Source organism: Uranotaenia lowii, chromosome 3 (genome assembly GCF_029784155.1).
Source record: "Uranotaenia lowii strain MFRU-FL chromosome 3, ASM2978415v1, whole genome shotgun sequence".
Taxonomy (NCBI): domain Eukaryota; kingdom Metazoa; phylum Arthropoda; class Insecta; order Diptera; family Culicidae; genus Uranotaenia; species Uranotaenia lowii.
The window spans coordinates 75,852,351-75,873,488 of NC_073693.1; the positions used below are offsets into that span (position 1 = coordinate 75,852,351).

General features: G+C 40.5%; 3 protein-coding genes across 3 annotated transcripts; 2 read left to right on the forward strand and 1 right to left on the reverse strand.

Moving 5' to 3' along the window:
- Positions 1-700: 700 nt before the first annotated feature.
- LOC129752304 (uncharacterized) lies at positions 701-4,369 on the reverse strand. Its single transcript, XM_055748091.1, has one exon. The coding sequence runs from the start codon at positions 4,367-4,369 to the stop codon at positions 701-703; it is 3,669 nt and encodes a 1,222-aa protein (XP_055604066.1).
- Positions 4,370-6,317: 1,948 nt separating this feature from the next.
- On the forward strand, positions 6,318-7,475 carry LOC129752305 (uncharacterized). The gene has a single exon (XM_055748092.1). It carries the CDS (start codon positions 6,318-6,320, stop codon positions 7,473-7,475), a length of 1,158 nt encoding a protein of 385 aa, XP_055604067.1.
- A 93-nt stretch (positions 7,476-7,568) lies between these two features.
- LOC129752306 (uncharacterized) lies at positions 7,569-11,579 on the forward strand. Its single transcript, XM_055748093.1, has one exon. It carries the CDS (start codon positions 7,569-7,571, stop codon positions 11,577-11,579), a length of 4,011 nt encoding a protein of 1,336 aa, XP_055604068.1.
- The last annotated feature ends 9,559 nt before the right edge of the window (positions 11,580-21,138 follow it).

Genomic DNA, 21,138 nt, shown 5'->3' on the forward strand with positions numbered 1-21,138 from the left:
AAATGACAAAAATGACAAAAATGACAAAAATGACAAAAATGACAAAAATGACAAAAATGACAAAAATGACAAAAATGACAAAAATGACAAAAATGACAAAAATGACAAAAATGACAAAAATGACAAAAATGACAAAAATGACAAAAATGACAAAAATGACAAAAATGACAAAAATGACAAAAATGACAAAACTGACAAAAATGACAAAAATGACAAAAATGACAAAAATGACAAAAATGACAAAAATGACAAAAATGACAAAAATGACAAAAATGACAAAAACGACTGTTGTCACAGGGAGCAATCAAAGGGCACGTTCTGGTATTGATAGAACTTTATTTGTGGTGATGAAAGAACTTCAATATTCAGTGAGCCTTTTCGAATGTTTCCCCTGATTCAACTCTACGATTACAATTCCTTCTGTCTATTCGAATCTCTGAACTTGCTATAAATCAACTTTACTGATCGCTACTAGAATGCACGGTAACGTAAATCCAATCTCCAACGTATTTACTTGGATCAATCCAACTAAACCAAACTACAGCTCCACTTATTCTATCGCTGATCCACTTATTATACCGTTCACCGTCGCATTCAACCGTAATAAATTTAACTTTAACTAATCAATACTCGTGTCTGAAACCACTTCGTAATTTGCTGTTACAACACCCGCTTGAGCTAGCTAACTTAACAGACTATCTCACATATTTGTGTCCTTTCCCGCTCGTTCCGGTATGGCCCCGCTGTCATCTCCGGAGTCGTCATTAATGATTGTTACAGTAGGGGCTGCAGTGCTGTCCGTCAGCACCCTTGCAGCAACATCCTCCCCCCGGTGGAATCCGGAATCGGTTCCACTTCCGCCTTGAACTTCTAACACAGCCAGTTTGGATGCAGGGCGTCGGCAAATCCCTCCGGTCGATAATTGTACAATCGCTTGTCGAACTCGTCCATCAGCAGCAGATATCACTTCGAGAATCCGACCACGGGTCCATCCGTTCCGACGTGAGTCTTCAATGAGAATCACCAGATCTCCCACTTCGATGTTTCTTGTATCCTCGAACCACTTAGTCCGTTTTGTTAGCGTAGGTAAGTATTCTCGCGTCCATCTTCTCCAGAACGAGTTTAGTTGATTTTGAAGTAAATCCCACGAATGACTGAGTAGTTTGGTGTCGCAGATTCCCTTCACTTCCGGTTGATGGACTCCGCTGGAGCTTCCTAGTAGCAGATGATTGGGAGTTAAGGCTTCCAATTCGGCCGAGTTCAGTGGTAGGTAGGTTAATGGCCGACTGTTAACGATTGATTCGGCTTCGACCAGCAGTGTTATTAAGCGTTCATCATCCAAATTTTCACTGTATGCTTCCAACATTGCTGATTTAATCGAGCGCACCATCCGTTCCCATGCGCCCCCCATATGAGGGGCAGAGGGGGGCGTGAAGAACCAGCTGGTATTTGTGTTAGTCACCGTAGCTTCGAGTCCTAAATTTATCTGCTCACGTAGCACTCGATCCGTTCCCTGAAAGTTAGTCCCATTATCGCTATAGAATTCGATGGGAGCACCTCGACGACTGATGAAGCGACGTATGCCCATAACACATGCTTCGGTTGTTAAACTATGGACCACTTCAAGGTGTACTGCACGTACCGTAAGACAGGTGAAGAGGGACACCCACCTTTTGGCCTTCGCCCTACCAACTTTAACTGTCAGGGGACCAAAATAATCCACCCCAACATAGGTGAATGGACGGATTCTTGGAGATAATCTGGCCAGAGGCAGCGATGCCATTCTAGGAACTGTCGGGTGTGCTCTGTATACTTTACAGTATTGGCATTTTTTTGAGACCTCTTTAACGAGTGATCGCAGGGAAGAAATATGGAATCGCTGTCTTATTTCATTCACAACAGTTTCGTTGTTCCCATGGTGATATTTCCGATGGTAATGGTCGACAAGGAGATAAGTAATACGATGTGTTTTAGAAAGGATAATAGGATATTTCAAATCTAATGCTACCCGCGGTGTGCGTCCAATCCTCCCATCGAGGCGAAGAACTCCTTGTTCATCAAGTGTCGGCGTTAGTTGGTATAGCTTGCTGGATTTGTTAAGGTATTTGTGATCTTTGGGAGAGTGCCGTTTTTTCCTAAAAAAAACCATTTCATCTGGGTAGTCTTCCCACTGAGCTTGTTTAAATAGAGTCGTTTCAGCCTGTTTTAGCTCTCTTGAAGACAGCCCTCCACTCGAGTGACTTCCTACCGAGGGGCACATTACAGAAATGAATCGATGAGTGTACGCCGTCGTCCGGAGGAGCCGATTCCACTTCGAAAACCGTCCGATTTCTAATTGTGATTCTGGCAGCAAAATTTCGTATTGTACGTGACACGCTCGTAGCTCTTCGTCCGTGGTGCTGGTCGACTTCCTCACTGGCCATTTGTCTTCGGTCTCCAAAAGAAACTTCGGTCCGGTGAACCAAATACTATTGCTATTGACTGACGGTCCCGTACCCCACTTAGTGGCTTCGTCCGCCGGGTTTTGTTTTGTCGGAACCCATCTCCATTCAGTTTTGTGTGACAGTTCCAATATTTCTGCTACTCTGAACGCTACAAACCGATGAAATTTTCGTGGATCAGCATTGATCCAACTTAGTGCTGTAGTAGAATCTGACCACATTATTCTTCTGATGGTTTTCAAAGAATGACCTTCTTCGATAAATCGGGTGAATCGAGCTCCTAAGACGCATCCTTGTAATTCGAGTCGAGGAATTGACCATGGTTTTAGCGGAGCTACCTTTGTTTTCGCGCCGACAAGGGTAACTTCAGTTGTACCTGTGGATTTTACAAACCGGAAGTATGTTGCACAGGAGTATGCAGCTTCACTCGCATCCGTGAATGTGTGGATTTCGACTTCTTGGACAGCCATTGAAAAATAGCACCGAGGAACTCCGATGTCGTTGATATTTTCTAAGATTTTCGTCCACTTACACCATAGCTCAAAGGAGTCGTCGTCAATCTGTTCATCCCAGCCAAGACCTTTACGCCAGATTTCCTGCATCAGTATTTTTCCGAAGATAAGGTATGGAGCCAGTAATCCAAGAGGGTCGAACAGGGACATGACACATCTTAGAACTTCGCGTTTGGTTGGTTTCAGACCCTGTTCAATGAGATTTGCGATGTCCTTACGCATAGTAGTGGGAAAACGAAGTTTATCCTGCATAGTATCCCAGAGCAATCCTAAGACACGTTCGGGTGCATCATCATTTTCTGGTATCAGATTTTTTACAGTTCCTGCCTCCTTTTCTCCCAAATAATGGAGAACCTCACGGCTGTTAGAGCAGAAATTCCGAAGATCAAAACCCCCACATTTGTGTATGTACTTGATTTGCCAAGAAGTGATTTTTGCTTCTTCTATACATCGAAAACTAGTAGCACAATCGTCAACGTAGTGACCATCAATTATCTCCTTAACTGCTTCTGGGTATTGTTGTTTGAACCGTAGGGCATTCGTGTTTTTAACGAATTGTGCCGATGCTGGTGAACAGCTCGCGCCAAAGGTGGCGACATCCATTAAGAAGATTTCGGGGTCCTGACCGGGATGGTCACGCCACAAGAACCTTTGCGAGTTCCGATCCACCTCTCGGATACGTATTTGGTGATACATTTCCCGTATATCCGCACACACAGCAATGGGAAATTGACGGAAACGAAAGAGTACTGAGGGGAGTGGCGTCAATTGGTCTGGGCCCTTTAGCAAAACAGAATTAAGGGACACCTTGTTAACTTCGGCGGCAGCGTCCCAGATAAGGCGCACCTTCCCGGGTTTTTTGGGGTTGGTTACAGCTCCCAACGGAAGATACCAGGTTCGTCTTGGATCAGCAACTTCCAGTTCAGCACGAGTTGCCCGGTGACAAAATCCCTTCTGTTGATACTCCAATATTTGGCGAGTGACATTTGCTTTCAATGCAGGGTCCTTTTCCATTTTTCTCTCTAGACATCGCAGCCGACTTACGGCCATAGGGTAGCTATCTGGAAGCTCGATATGGTCGTACTTCCACAACAGCGCAGATTCGTATCGATCTCCCACAAATACTGTTGCATCTTTCAGTAGCTGCATTGCACGTTGGTCCATACTGCTAGGCTCTAGTTTGATCGTTTTCGTTCCTACTTCTTCGCTTTCAAAATAACCTTTCAGAGCATCATCCATCCGTGTGTCGCTTCCACAGTCGCAGATATGATAATTACCGGTCATCGTCTTTTTGTCAGCTTTCCCTCCATACACGCACCAACCGAGGCGCGTACGTACAGCGATAGGTCCTCCGGAGACTCCTTCACGGGCTTTCAAAGGAACAACCAGACTCAAATTATCCACTCCAATGAGCATGTATATTACAACTGGTACCCTAAAATACATCTGCGTACCCCCGATGGTCAAGACGATGATGAAGGCATGAGAGAGAAGAGCGTACACAATCGACACCGAGAGATGGGCAACAACATAGCGAGAGATGGTCACCGAGCGATGGGATACGAGAGACGGGCAGCGAGAGAACCAACACCAGGCATTACCACCACAGCAGCAACCGATGGCAACAACAATACCACCCCCTACCCCCAGAAACCACCCCAATAACACCCTAATCCGACGGCGATCGGATCTATCCGGCCTGCTCAATAGTTCAATTTGAGCTGGCCCTTCAGTACTTATGGGAAGGCGCCAAGCAACCAACCAATCGATGTTCGAACCCCAATTTTATATTGTTTAGTATAGTAAAATATAAGGATGTAATTAAGTCGAATAAATGTCTACGTTATTAATGTCGCGTTTTATGAAAAAGTGTGTCGAATTATTGTGCGTCCGGAACGTCCAGTTTAGGATTTAGTAGGAAGTTGAGAACAACTCCGTGGCCTATTTCATCCGAGTCCATCCTACAACGGATTCAACCCCAAGGAACCAAGGCATAACCCACACCCAACATCGGTCACCCAGGCAAGACGTCCGACACCATACAGTCCACTCCAATCACCGGATATCGAAGCAAGGTACTTACCCAACATTTTGGTCACTTCACACCGGATTCCGACCAGGCAAATCCAGAATTCGACGCCATCGCGCCAATTAGTTGGCTGGCTAGCACAAAACGCTCGACGCCATCGTTAAATTCGGCACTAAAATCACATCACAAGTCACCTGCTCACCATTGCGGTCATCACCCAACCATCACCTCACAAGGAAACTCTACAAGATTGTCAGCTATCGTCATTTGGGCACTCTCTAAATTGAACGTTTAGCAGCAACTTACTTTGTGGAGGATTTCTTCTGCGACCACCAAAAGGAACACAACCGACGGTAAACATCCTGCGACCCGAAACACTAGTGACGAGCGAAAGCTCTGGTTCTTCCAGGTAATTAACACTAGAATAGTATACGTCTAGCCGTTGCTTGGACTATTGTAGCTTCTACACAAAACTTTTCCCTTCCCGATGTAAACAAACCCAATGAATGCTTGTGAGAGTCGTGTTCATCATCATCTGTGGCACCCCGAAAAACATCAGCAAGAGAGAGAGAGAGAGTTCATCGCTTACCACCAGCCGACCGATTCATCCGATTCATCCAGCAAGATTCCAGCAGTGAATCTGACCCATCAAAACTGATCCTTTCTGGGGAGCCTATCACCGGATGGGTTAACACTTTCCACCTGCGAATCAACTATCGGTTACGCGGAACACCTTCGACGACAGCCGGACATATTTCTTTTAAGGTTAGTGAAATTTATGAGCACTACATTTAGTATATGTCCAGTCGAAGCTTTCGCGGATTACTACACCTTACCTTGATGTTTTCCCAACTGAACACACTACCTAATGAAACAACCGAATGAACAACAATCATCATCATCATTGATATTACGCGAGGGGTGCTAAGAAGTACAACTGCAGAAAGACAATTTTCACTTTGGAAGTTCAGATTTTACCTGGAACTGAAAAATTTAAATTGTGCTCCAGTTAATTTTCGGTCAGGTAAACACTTTGGGTATATGTCCTACCGAAGCCTTTATACGGAATATTACACCGATTATTTTCCCATCAATGTACGTAACTGCCGACTACGAAATCTATTGAGTTGAATGTTTGACATAATCAACGGTTTATCGAGCACTGGAGGAATTATTTGAACATACCTGTAGGGGAGCGCAGCTATTTTTTTGCAAAAGTAAGTTAAGCCTACAGTGTATGTTCCTAGCCGAAGCTAGAGGTTTTTAAATACTTACACCCAATCATCCCTATCTGTCAACTGGTGAATTCGTAAACGGTGAATGAGTGATACAACAATGCCAGCAGCTTCATCCGCCGCCAAGGAGCCTTCTCTGAAGAGCCTTCAGACTAAACTTCGTGCACATCTGGATCTGTTTAAAACAATTGTTGCGTTTGTGGATACGCTTGCTGAGGTTACTTCAATTGAACGTATCCAAGTGCGTTTAGCTAAACTAGACGAACTGTGGGACAAAGTGAATGCTGCCTTGGTGGACATTGAAACTCATGGAGAATACACTTTGACACCGGAGAATACCCCGTCCCAGGTTCGCTTAGACTGTGGAGAATCCTATTACGATGCGAAGGCAACAATGCTGGAAAGAATTAAGGAGTTAGAGCAGGAAACAACAATATCACACCAATCTACGAGACTTCATGATTCTTCGATGCATCCGACTACGGAACACGTTAAGCTACCACAAATCAAATTACAACTTTTCGATGGAAATGTGGACGAGTGGCTTAGCTTCAGGGATTTATATTTATCTTTAATCCATACCAAAGCAGATTTACCAGACATCGAAAAGTTTCATTATCTAAAGGGATGCTTAGCAGGAGAGGCAAAGAAACTCGTTGATCCACTCGCAATAACCAGTGCCAACTATCCAATTGCGTGGGAATGTCTGATGAAACGTTACAACAACAGCAAACTTTTAAAACGACGGCAGGTGAATACGCTTCTGAAGTTGCCAAGCGTTTCAAGAGAATCTGTAACGGAATTGCAGTGTCTACTAGAGGGTTTCGAGCGAGTTGTACAAACACTAGATCAATTAGTGAAGGTCGAAGAATACAAGGATCTACTACTACTCGAGATTCTGTGCAGCAGACTTGATCCAACTACCCGACGTGCGTGGGAGGAATTCTCAGCAGGCAATGAGCAGGATAAAATTTCGGATTTGATGCAGTTCATCCAGAAGAGGATTTCGGTTCTAGGTTCCCTACCCAACAAATTATCCGAAGGTCGACCAGAATACGTTAAAAGGCAATATGGAATACGAACTAGCCACAACGTCACGCGCATCTCTAAGGGTCGCTGTGTTGCGTGTTCAGACACCCATCCCCTCTTCATGTGCCAGACTTTCAGGAAGATGCCGATAGCGGAAAGGGATAGATTGGTTCGAACAAACTCACTTTGCAGAAATTGCTTCCGAAATGGACACATGGCTTCGGAGTGAATGTCGAAATTCGTATGCCACAACTGCAAGGGTAAACACCACACGTTAATCTGCTTTCGCTCAGAAGGGGCAACTGCCTCCAATTCCGGCACTATGAGGAGAAATTCTAGAAATTCAGAACCACCATCGACGGAAACAGTCGCATCTAATATCGCACGGCGATCAGCTTCAACAGTGCTTCTAGCAACAGCCGTAGTTTTGGTAGAGGACAACAATGGATTCAGCTATCCTGCCCGAGCATTGCTGGACTCCGGGTCGGAGTGCAATTTTATGGCGGAGCATTTGTGTCAAAGATTAGGTGTCTGCCGACAGCGCTCGAACGTTTCAGTAATGGGAATCGGCCAATCAACTTCCGAAGTCAAGCATCAAGTCACTGCGATTATCAAGTCTCGAAACGAAAGCTACAAACAACAAATGGACTTCCTGGTTTTACCGAAGGTGACAGCGGATCTACCAACAGCAGACATTATTTTTTCCGAACTACGTTTACCAGCGGAGATCGAATTAGCAGACGCCAACTTCTTCCAATCCAATGCAATCGATCTGATCTTAGGAATCCAACATTTCTTTGAATTCTTCCAATCTGGTCAACGGAAATCGCTAGGAGATGGATTACCAGCTATTACAGAATCCGTTTTTGGCTGGGTTATTACTGGTGTAGTACAAAACTGGAGGCAAACTTCAAAGACCATCTGTAATACAGCTAGTTCGATACCTTTGGACGAATATCTAACTCGTTTTTGGTCCTGCGAGGAAATAGGATCGGTTCACAAATATTCACCCGAAGAAATGCGCTGTGAGGAGTTTTTCGTCAAGACGGTTCGCAGAGAAACTGATGGTAGATATACAGTTTCTCTTCCAAAGGATGGGAATGTCAATTCCAGATTAGGCGAGTCAAGGGACATCGCATTCCGACGTTTGCAATACCTAGAGCGCAGATTGGATCGTGATTCTAGCCTGCGTGAAGAGTACAACCGATTCATTCAGGAATATTTACAACTTGGCCACATGCGATTGGTAGAGGAAACCCGAGAGGACAGTACAAAACGTTGCTATCTCCCACATCATCCTATAATTAAAGAAGCTAGCACAACAACAAAACTTCGAGTGGTTTTCGACGCGTCAAGCAAAACTTCAAGCAAACTATCGCTGAATGATGTATTGCTAGCAGGACCCGTCATACAAGATGATCTCAGAGCAATTGTCCTACGGTGCAGAACGAAACAAATAATGATTGTTGCTGATGTGGAAAAGATGTTCCGTCAAATCAAGGTGTTCGAAGACGATATGGCTCTACAAAGCATCCTATGGCGGTTCAACACAACGGAGCCTGTAAAAACGTACGAACTTACAACGATCACGTATGGAACCAAACCGGCACCCTTTCTTGCGACAAGAACTCTCCAGCAACTCTCAATCGACGAAGCAAATAGATATCCCTTAGCGGCCAAGGCGATGTCAATGGATGTTTACATGGACGATGTGTTGACCGGTACAAACGACGAAGATGAAGCAATCCAGTTGAGAAGGCAGCTCAGCAAACTATCCGAACGAGGTGGATTTAGGCTAAGAAAGTTCGCCTCCAATTCAGTCCAAGTGCTTCAAGAAATTCCAACAGAAGATTTAGCAGTGAACGTCTCCGGAGAGGTTGAACTCGATCCCAATTCTACCATCAAAACACTCGGCCTGGTATGGCAGCCTTCGACAGACACATTCCGTTTCCAATTTATTATCCAGAACTTGAAGCCAACTGAAAAACTCACGAAACGCAAGGTTTTATCCGCAATTGCAGCCCTATTCGATCCATTAGGTCTCTTAGGAGCTGTGATTACAACCGCAAAACTAGTTATGCAGCGTCTATGGTGTTTAACGGATGATCAAAACAATCGTTTGGATTGGGATCACGAGATTCCTGAAGATTTAGCCGAAGACTGGAGAAAGTTCTACGCTCAAATACCAATGCTGAACGAGTTACACATCCCACGTTGTTCAATCATACCCTTGGCAGCGACTACTGAAATCCATATATTCTCCGATGCATCTGAGCGCGCGTACGGAGCCTGTGTGTATATTCGAAGCATAAGCACTTCAGGAAGGGTCGGCGTACAATTACTAACGTCGAAATCCAGCGTTGCACCGTTGAAATCTCAGTCGATTCCCAGACTGGAGCTTTGTGGAGCGTTGAAGGCAGCGGAACTTGCGGAAAAGGTCAAGGAGTCAATCAAACTGGAAGCTAAAATTTGTTTTTGGACCGATTCTACTTGCGTATTGCAATGGCTTAATTCAATTCCCGCAACATGGTCAACCTTTGTAGCCAATCGTGTATCCAAAATCCAAATCATCACCGAACAATACGCATGGAGACACGTTCCAGGTCAAGACAACCCGGCAGATATAATTTCTCGAGGTACAAGTCCGGAGGAGATCAAGCAAAACAGTCTTTGGTGGGAAGGTCCGCCCTGGTTGAAAATGGAAGAAAAATTCTGGCCGAAGCAGCCAGTAACCATCAACACCGATGCAGCCGCTAGTGAAACAAAAAGAAAGGTCACGAATGTTGCGACAATCGACACGCCTAGTTTTATTGATGAATACGTCGAAAGGTTTTCTTCATTGTCTGATTTGATTCGTAAAACGGCGTATTGGCTGAGATTAAAAGGGATGTTACGGAGGTTAGAGCCAAGCTCATCAGGTGTTCTTTCTACTAAAGAGTTAAGAGAAGCAGAATATGTTATTATACGGGAAATCCAGAGAGAAGCATTTAAGGAAGAGTGGAAACAATTAACCAACGGTGAACCTGTTTCACGCAATTCTCCGATGAGGTTTTTCAATCCATTCTTAGGATCCGATAACTTAATACGATTGGGCGGCAGGTTAAAGTATGCTCAAATTACCGAAGACACAAGGCACCCTATTGTCCTCCCGTCACGACATCCATTCACCAAACTTCTATTTGAATCGTTCCACAAGCGACTTCTACATGCAGCTCCACAACTACTTCTTAGCTCCATAAGACTCAAATATTGGCCACTAGGAGGACGGAATTATGCCCGTCAAACAGTTCAGCAGTGCCTACGTTGTTTTAGAATGAAACCGAAATCTATGGAGCAATTTATGGGAGAACTTCCTGTTGCACGCGTCACAATTTCTCCACCCTTTTCCAGAACCGGAGTAGACTACTTCGGCCCTGTATATATTCGGCCTGGACCACGCCGAGTAGCAGTCAAGGCATACGTTTCCCTGTTTATCTGTTTGGTGACAAAGGCGATACACTTGGAATTAGTTTCCGATTTATCAACGGAGAAATTTCTACAGGCGTTACGAAGGTTCATAGGACGGCGTGCAATTCCAAGCGACATTTACTCAGATAACGGAACAAATTTTGTAGGTGCCCGCAACCAACTACAGGAATTGTTCACAAATCTGCGCAGCAAAACCCACAATCAACAAGTTTCCAAGGAATGCTCGGAAAGGGGCATACAATGGCATTTTAATCCCCCAGCTGCTCCCCATTTTGGAGGCCTGTGGGAAGCAGCAGTTAAATCCGCCAAACAGCATCTGCTTAAGGTGTTAGGACAAAACGCTTTATCCTTTGAAGAATTCAACACTCTTCTTATTCAAATTGAGGCTTGCCTAAACTCTAGGCCAATAACTCCGATGTCAGAGGACCCCAACGATCTTGAACCACTGACCCCCGGACATTTTTTAACTGGGAGGTCATTGCAGCAGCTACCAGAAGTGGACTTAACCGAATTATCTACGGGAAGGCTCAAACAGTATCAAATAATACAACAAAAAATACAATTCTTCTGGAAACGTTGGCAGAAGGAGTATCTATCCCAGCTCCAAGGAAGATACAAACGATGGAAGCCTCCAGTACAGATCTCAGTTGGTCAACTCGTCGTGATAAAGGATGAAAATACCCCACCGATGCGTTGGCGATTAGGGCGTATCCAACAGCTACACCCTGGAGAAGACGGAATAGTAAGAGTTGCGACGCTCTTGACATCGAATGGAATTTTGAAGAGAGCTGTTGAAAAACTTTGCCTGTTACCATCAGATTGTCAACCAGTCAACAGCGATGAAGAAAACAGTTCGGTCAATTAGAGGAGCTCGGAGACGTCGTCCAGTGTGTTCGGATGGGATTTTCTTATTTCATTTCAGAAATTGCGGCAATTTCAGCGCGGGCGAGGATGTATATTACAACTGGTACCCTAAAATACATCTGCGTACCCCCGATGGTCAAGACGATGATGAAGGCATGAGAGAGAAGAGCGTACACAATCGACACCGAGAGATGGGCAACAACATAGCGAGAGATGGTCACCGAGCGATGGGATACGAGAGACGGGCAGCGAGAGAACCAACACCAGGCATTACCACCACAGCAGCAACCGATGGCAACAACAATACCACCCCCTACCCCCAGAAACCACCCCAATAACACCCTAATCCGACGGCGATCGGATCTATCCGGCCTGCTCAATAGTTCAATTTGAGCTGGCCCTTCAGTACTTATGGGAAGGCGCCAAGCAACCAACCAATCGATGTTCGAACCCCAATTTTATATTGTTTAGTATAGTAAAATATAAGGATGTAATTAAGTCGAATAAATGTCTACGTTATTAATGTCGCGTTTTATGAAAAAGTGTGTCGAATTATTGTGCGTCCGGAACGTCCAGTTTAGGATTTAGTAGGAAGTTGAGAACAACTCCGTGGCCTATTTCTTCCGAGTCCATCCTACAACGGATTCAACCCCAAGGAACCAAGGCATAACCCACACCCAACATCGGTCACCCAGGCAAGACGTCCGACACCATACAGTCCACTCCAATCACCGGATATCGAAGCAAGGTACTTACCCAACAGAGCAGTTGAGGACTTGCATTTTGATAATCGATGATTGGCAATCCTCGCAGATGGTCGAAACGCTCTTTTAGCTTGTTTATAGATAGAGTTTGATCAGGTAAGTTTAATGACTTAACGGTTCCCACATTTTCTAAGACATAGCGTTTGGTCCCCTCTCTCTCCGAAATTTCAAATGAAACTCGTTGGGAATCGTATTCCGTGCGGGTCACATCTCCTGTCCATTTCAAGCACAATGGTCGTTTAGAGCCTTTTAATCCTAGCTTGTTGGCGAGTTCAGTCTCCAACATCGTCAACGACGATCCTTCATCGATAAATGCATATGTATGGATCGATATTTTTCCTTTGTGAACCATAACTGGAATAATACGGTACAGAAGAGATGGCGTGAAAGATTCATGAAACTGGTGTACAACAGAAGCGACTTCATTCGAGGACGTGCCTGCCTTAGGCTTGAGGATTCGGTGCAGGAGAGGATGGTGGCGCATATCACAACCGTTAGTTCCACACCGATTCTTGTTCCGACAAGTCCTTCGACCATGACTGTAAAGGCAAGCCCGACAGAGGTTTAAACTATTAATGCGGTCCCATCTTTCATCTATGGTCAATGATAGGAACTCTCTGCAATCCTTTGAACGATGTCCCTCTTTTCGGCAAACGGCGCACTCAATATTCGAAACTAATAATGGCACCTCATCGAATTCGGCCTCCTCGCCACTGTGGCTCCCCCCGGTAATCGAATGGAAATAGTTTCGATCAGGTCGGAGCTTGGCGTGGCGCACTGGAAAATCTTTCGGGTACGGTGTTACGCTAACAGCATCGGCAACTATTTCATTCATAAATGAAGCAAACGTTCTTAGGTCAATAGTGTTACTGACACGACGAAAGCGTGCCCATTGCATTTTATAATCGTCGGGCAACTTGCCGATCAAGTACTTCAACAGCGTAGGGTTGGACATATGGTCCTTTAAGTCAGCAGCTTCGATGTGATCACAAAGAGCTTGTACCATAGTACCAAAGTCGATAAAGGAAGCTAATCTGTCTGCTCTCGGTGGTGCGGTGTTTTTAACTCTTTCTATCAAAGACTCTATGATAACTTCAGGTTTACCGAATCTTTCCCGTAAAGTTTCAATCACGGATGGTACTGAAGTCGGTAAAATTAATCGACTACGAACAGATTCCCATGCAGCTCCTGTGAGACATCGTTGCAGCCGGAGCATGTTCTCACCGTTGTTGAATCCACACGCTTCCGACGTGAAGGTGAAGTGACTGATGAACACTGGCCAGTCAAGTGGGTTTCCGGAAAAGGATGGTAGATTTCCGCCAAACGTTTTCCTTGCAGCCATTTGTTGCTTTGTGGGTGTGGTATTGACTAGTTGATGAGTTGCATAATCATTCTTTGGTTGGTCCACTTCAATTGCGTGCGGTTGTAGATTTACCAAACATGTTTCATCTATCTGGTGTTCTTGGTACCTCGATTTTCTGCTAAACGACTCGGGTTCATATTCCGGAATACGAGGCATCGTTTTTTCACTCCTTCTATTTGATTTGGGACGATGGGTGTTCGTTTTTGGTATTGCTCCTTTTGCAAATGAGACGGCTAATGATGGTTGTGGCTGAGGAGGGACACTTGGCTGACGGGACAGCAATCCTTCTGGTTCGGTCGGTTTCCATTGCCCAATTGATTCCTGAAGGGGATCACGACTTAACGGTAAACTAGATTTCTGTCCTGCTAATTCAAGTTGGCATAACTTTAGCATATCTTGTAACTCCTGAAGCTGTTCTGCTGTGGGACATGCTGCACCTTGGCAGGACTGTAATTGTTTTTGCAAGCTACAAAGCATTGGTTCGGATAACTTCTCGTTTTCGCCTTTTCCCGCATTCGGCGCCTCACTTTGACCCATTCCACCAGTTGAGGAGGGATTCGGTCTTCCGGCAGCCCCTTCCAGTTCAGAACCGGGCTGACTAATCACCCATTCCGTTGTACGTAAATTTTTTTCCTTCGCCGACACTTCTCGGCGAGCTTTCTCACTGCGACGATCTTCTTCGTCTTCTTGAAGAGATTCTTCTATCTTCCGGTATTTTTTTTCGAGAAACTTTTGCGCGATCTGCTCTTGTTCTTCCAGGCGCTTGAGCTCCAATTCGAGCTTCGCTTTCCGGACAGATGTTGTCGAGCGAACTGACACAGCTTTCGTTACGGGAGGCGAACACTTGTCGCATAACCACGGTAAATTCTTCACTTCAGGTCCAACTCCAGCACACGAAAAATGCAACCAATCATCGCATTTATCGCAGGCTACTAAATTCTCGGCGGAATCTGGCTTTTCGCATGCCCGACAGCTGAATGTATTTTCCAAATCCGTTGTGTTAAAATCATCCTCACTGCTGGTCGGCATGGCAGATTGAATATTGAAGATTGTTGTCACAGGGAGCAATCAAAGGGCACGTTCTGGTATTGATAGAACTTTATTTGTGGTGATGAAAGAACTTCAATATTCAGTGAGCCTTTTCGAATGTTTCCCCTGATTCAACTCTACGATTACAATTCCTTCTGTCTATTCGAATCTCTGAACTTGCTATAAATCAACTTTACTGATCGCTACTAGAATGCACGGTAACGTAAATCCAATCTCCAACGTATTTACTTGGATCAATCCAACTAAACCAAACTACAGCTCCACTTATTCTATCGCTGATCCACTTATTATACCGTTCACCGTCGCATTCAACCGTAATAAATTTAACTTTAACTAATCAATACTCGTGTCTGAAACCACTACGTAATTTGCTGTTACAACACCCACTTGAGCTAGCTAACTTAACAGACTATCTCACATATTTGTGTCCTTTCCCGCTCGTTCCGGTATGGCCCCGCTGTCATCTCCGGAGTCGTCATTAATGATTGTTACAGTAGGGGCTGCAGTGCTGTCCGTCAGCACCCTTGCAGCAACAATGACAAAAATGACAAAAATGACAAAAATGACAAAAATGACAAAAATGACAAAAATGACAAAAATGACAAAAATGACAAAAATGACAAAAATGACAAAAATGACAAAAATGACAAAAATGACAAAAATGACAAAAATGACAAAAATGACAAAAATGACAAAAATGACAAAAATGACAAAAATGACAAAAATGACAAAAATGACAAAAATGACAAAAATGACAAAAATGACAAAAATAACAAAAAAGACAAAAATGACAAAAATGAGAAAATTAACATGAATTACAAAATTAACATGAATTTCAAAATTAACAAAATTTACAAAATTTACAAAATTTACAAAATTCACAAAATAAACAAAATTTACAAAATTTACAAAATTTACAAAATTTACAAAATTTACAAAATTTACAAAATTTACAAAATTTACAAAATTTACAAAATTTACAAAATTTACAAAATTTACAAAATTTACAAAATTTACAAAATTTACAAAATTTAAAAAATTTACAAAATTTACAAAATTTACAAAATTTACAAAATTTACAAAATTTACAAAATTTACAAAATTTACAAAATTTACAAAATTTACAAAATTTACAAAATTTACAAAATTTACAAAATTTACAAAATTTACAAAATTTACAAAATTTACAAAATTTACAAAATTTACAAAATTTACAAAATTTACAAAATTTACAAAATTTACAAAATTTACAAAATTTACAAAATTTACAAAATTTACAAAATTTACAAAATTTACAAAATTTACAAAATTTACAAAATTTACAAAATTAACAAAATTTTCAAAATTTACAAAATTTTCAAAATTTACAAAATTTACAAAATTTACAAAATTTACAAAATTTACAAAATTTACAAAATTTACAAAATTTACAAAATTTACAAAATTTACAAAATTTACAAAATTTACAAAATTTACAAAATTTACAAAATTTACAAAATTTACAAAATTTACAAAATTTACAAAATTTACAAAATTTACAAAATTTACAAAATTTACAAAATTTACAAAATATACAAAATTTACAAAATAAACAAAATTTACAAAATTTTTAATATTAACAAAATTTACAAAATTTACAAAATTTACAAAATTTACAAAATTTACAAAATTTACAAAATTTACAAAATTTACAAAATTTACAAAATTTACAAAATTTACAAAATTTACAAAATTTACAAAATTTACAAAATTTACAAAATTTACAAAATTTACAAAATTTACAAAATTTACTAAATTTACAAAATTTACAAAATTTACAAAATTTGCAAAATTTACAAAATTAACAAAATTTACAAAATTTACAAAATTTACAAAATTTACAAAATTTACAAAATTTACAAAATTTACAAAATTTACAAAATTTACAAAATTTACAAAATTTATGAAATTTACAAAATTTAATAAATAAACAATACTAACTAAATTTACAAAATTTCCAAAATTCAAAAAATTTACAAAATTTACAAAATTTACAAAATTACCAAATTTATAAAATTTCCTTTTTTATCACGCTCTCTGTTGATATTACATTACATTCCTTTATTTTATAAAATCAATCGACGAGTTGATTTTTTGCTGTTTTTTGGTCTCCAATGAGACTTTTCTAAATTTTTCTCGACCCTGTTTAAAAAATTTCATCAATGAACTTAAGTATTGGACGCTATCTTAAAATAACTTGACAGATTGTCACCAAAATTTTAAATTGTATACATTACGTTATTAGATAGCTTCACTGAAAATTTAATCAAATTCCCATCCATGCATTCAAAAGGTCTCACAGAACAAAGTGTTGCATTTTTCCGAATACAATCCTTACTTGCGCAAAGAAAACTTAAGCCTTAACATTTAGCTTTCACAATATCGTTTTTTGAAGTAATGTTTTAACAATCTTGATTTATTTTATTTTAATATTAATGTTCTTGAATAATCAATTCAAATTTCATAATCCAATTTCGCCAAGAAATCCTATCTGACCACACTGGGTACCTTCAATATGTATGCGATTTTTCTCGACTCTCACCTTAAGTACTACAACGACCATCATTACCATTTATGATTGGGGAGGTACCCACCTAGTGTACCGACCCATCAGTTCACAGCATGTCTAAAAATTAATCATCAATCACATTGACATGGAGAAATGTAAACATCTCACCTTTCAGTTTACACTCATCAATTTACACCGACCGGGTACCGCGTGCCTCTGTAAAAAGGGCTCAGTATAGAACTTCCTCTACGCTTAAAGTCTGGAGAAAAACTTGAAACAGTATTGTAAAAATTGTTGAGTATGCGCGATGTGTAAAGTAAGATTCATTTTTCAAAGCTTACAAGCAGAATATTGAAATTTTAAGAAATACACAATCTCAGAGATTGTTTGTGAGATATTTAGATCAAGTTTCAATTTATTCGTAATTCACTGTTCGATAATGGTTTTCTTCATTCAAACACGTATGGCCGTGACGAGCTCGGTGGATACCGCTGGGTGCCAATGAACTGAAATATGTGTAATAAAATTATGGCTCACGTTATTAGTCATAACCTAGGTCTGGACATTTCTTCCTCACTGTTAACAACTCAACAAGAAGATCCCTGTGAAGATCCAAGCCAAAAGTTCTCAAACAGAGGCGTCGTTCAAATATTGTTCGTAATATTTTATTGTCCTTATCCTCAGTTACACCTCTGTCGCAAAAGGATTTTTTCCATCTTCTGAAACGGCAAAGTTTGTATAATGTTCTGTTGGTTTCTCTCGGTTGACGGCAGGGGTTTTAAAAAATGGTCAAAAGAACGGTGGGCGTTTACTAAACCGGCAAGGATCGTCTCAAACGGATAAGTAGGTTCGCACGTGGGAATTATTAGTTGCCAACACGATGCGCCCGGTGTGGAATGTTTCTGTGAGTAGTTAATCATACATTTAGTCGTCTTCTGTGAACATCAGAGGTATGAGAAAGATGAGCCGTGGTTGATAAACATTTTCAATGATGATGATAATCAGCTGACACCAGTTTCAACAACTGTTTAGTAGGGTGGCAATGGATGTATGGGGAAGTTCATGATCGAAATTTAAGCTCAATCGGACTTGATTTAGAAGTGTATCAAGACACTCAAATTTCCGGTATTTTGACTCTCAAAAATCCACAAAAAACAAAATTTTAGCTTTGATGCCAAATGACTCAAAAATGTATAAAACATTGAAAGTTGGTATTATTTTGTATAAAAAAAATTGTCAAAAATCGGCTTTAAATTTTCAAATATGGTAAGAGACCAAAGATAATTCGGAAATCTGAAATTTAATTTGTGATACCAAAAGACTTAGAAATACATGAAACGTCGAGAACTGGTGTTATCACGAAAAATAAAAGCATTCGACAGATTCCTTCTATTTCAACCACGGTAAAAACGGTAACCACGATTCATCAGTATGCGCTTGATCATTCGATAGTAAGTTGCTATCAAAATACCGGTATTTGAACTTTTCTTTTACCGTTCTTGTTACTAGTTCTGCAAGACATTGGCAAGTCGTTTATAAATAGAGAAAATAGTAATGGTCCTAAAGTTGATCCTTGAGGAACCTCAGATGTAACTCGAGCAGAACAATCGAGTTGAATTCAATGTTTCAAGAAAGAGTTCAATAATGAAACTGCACTTCTTGAAAACATAAAATTGTACGAGAGTTTTTTTTTTAAAGTTCAATATCTGAGACTCTATCGAATGCTTTTGAGAAATCTATCGTCAACAACACGGACAGATGCTTCTTGCCAACCTTGCTGTAAATATCGTTGAGCACATAAGCAAACGCTGTATTGGTACTATGGTTCGATCTGAATCCTGACTGAAACTCGCTAAGTAGATTAGAGGAATTTAAAATGAATTGAATTTGTAATTTCCACACACGCTCTATAACTTTAAAGGGATCGCAAAGGACGTATAGGACGTTTCTCTTTACTTATAGGTAGGATTTCAGTCACCTTCCGCATTGATGGAAATTTATTTGATCTGATAATGGTGTTAAAAAGCTAACAAAGAGGATTCATTAAAGATGGTAAGAAATTTTTTACAAATTTCAGCGCAATTTGTTCTAGGCCTATTGCGTTTGATTTAATTAAATGAATTGCTTTTACGATATCGTTGGAGTCAATTGAAGTGAAACGGAATCCAGTTTCTTTCAGTGGCAGATTAGGAAGATTTTCGTCGTTAGTATTAAAATTAGAAGCAAGTATTTATTGATCTGATCACTGGAATGATCGTTCATTTCATGTTCAATTTTGGATTACTTTAAAATTTCTCCATAGCTCGTGGTTTGAATTAGCTTTTAGAAGTCAATTAGAAACAGAATCAATTTTGGTTCGCTTGATTTTATTTATCACTTAATTTCGTAATCTTTTATATCGTGGTAAATTTGGATCTAATCCAGCAACGATATGCAACATCTCGATTGCTCATAGCAATTTTAATATTTAGATTTAACCAACGGTTTTTCCTAGGATAAGAAGGAACGAAAGCTTCAACAAGTTCTGAAATTTAGTTGTTCAGAATTTCAAGTAGGTATTAGATCGCGATTATCAATCTGGTTGCACAAAGTCCAATCATAGAAATTGCATGAAGAATGTAGAAGGTCAAAGTATGAAAAATTTGTTTCGTGGTTCTGACTTATATTGAGTGATGCATAAAGAATATCATGTTTTGAGAAACCAGGTGCAAACACTTGGTCGTGATACAATATAAAGCCGTTATTATTCGTAATCGAAAGGTCGATTTAAGAACTACTATTTGAATGGACATGAGTTAAATTGCTATTAACACAACTAAAGCAAAGATTGTCTAACGTGTCTCCAAGGTTATGAGTTGAATCACAAGGGTGAAGCATATAAGTATTGAAATCTCCAATTTATACGCACCCTTATTCTCGTTTACGGCGTATCTGTTGTAGGTTCGAACGGATATTTTCGATCGAATTCGAAAGAGGTATTCTTGTTTTCGTTCGAACGCGACACGTGCAATGTTAGTGTTACGAGATGAATTTCGAAATTTCTAAGTAGCCCTGTTGCATTGACATGACATTTCTCGTCAGCCAATCAAATGTAAACAATTGTTTTTTTTTTGTTTTTGTGAAATTTGGCTTTCGGATCGGCGTACGGCAAGGAACTAAGCAAACGACCCACGGCTAAGGACAAAAAATAAATTTTCATCGAACGGATGTATCTTGCCAACAAAACTATCAACAGTAGCTGCTTAAACCAGTTGATATTGAGGCTTTTTTTGTGATTGCAAGAAGTTCAACAAGTCGGAGCCAATGCCAGCCGGTGGGAGTGGTGCTATCGCTGTTGCTGCTGGAAAGTTCCTCCGCCGTAGGAGATCGGAACTCGACGTTGAATTGCGATATAAAAATTTAATTTTAAATTAGTTAAAATTAGTTTTTTAACCTTAAAAATTGACATTTTTGAATCAAAGCTACAATTTTGGAACTTTTACCCCGAAAAAATCAAATTTTTAACGCTACAATCGATTCTTTACGTTTTCAGTAGGACTTGTCGATCTTGGATCGATCTTTGCTAGATCGATGTTTTAAACTCAAATTTCCGATTTTTGGATCGATTCTTTAGCCTAGGAAAAATCGATTAAATCGGTTTATTTTCGATCCGATTTTTCAATCTTTGGAAGATTTTACTTCTTTTTAATCCTGAGATCTTGAGATTCAGTTTCGTGCAGAATTTTAATTCTTGTGCAATCCTGGAGACTCCTTTTCATTATTGGTGCTTCCATGCCAATAAAACCGATACCGACTTGATAGGCAGCGTTTTTACCTCTATATTCTTTTGGAAAAC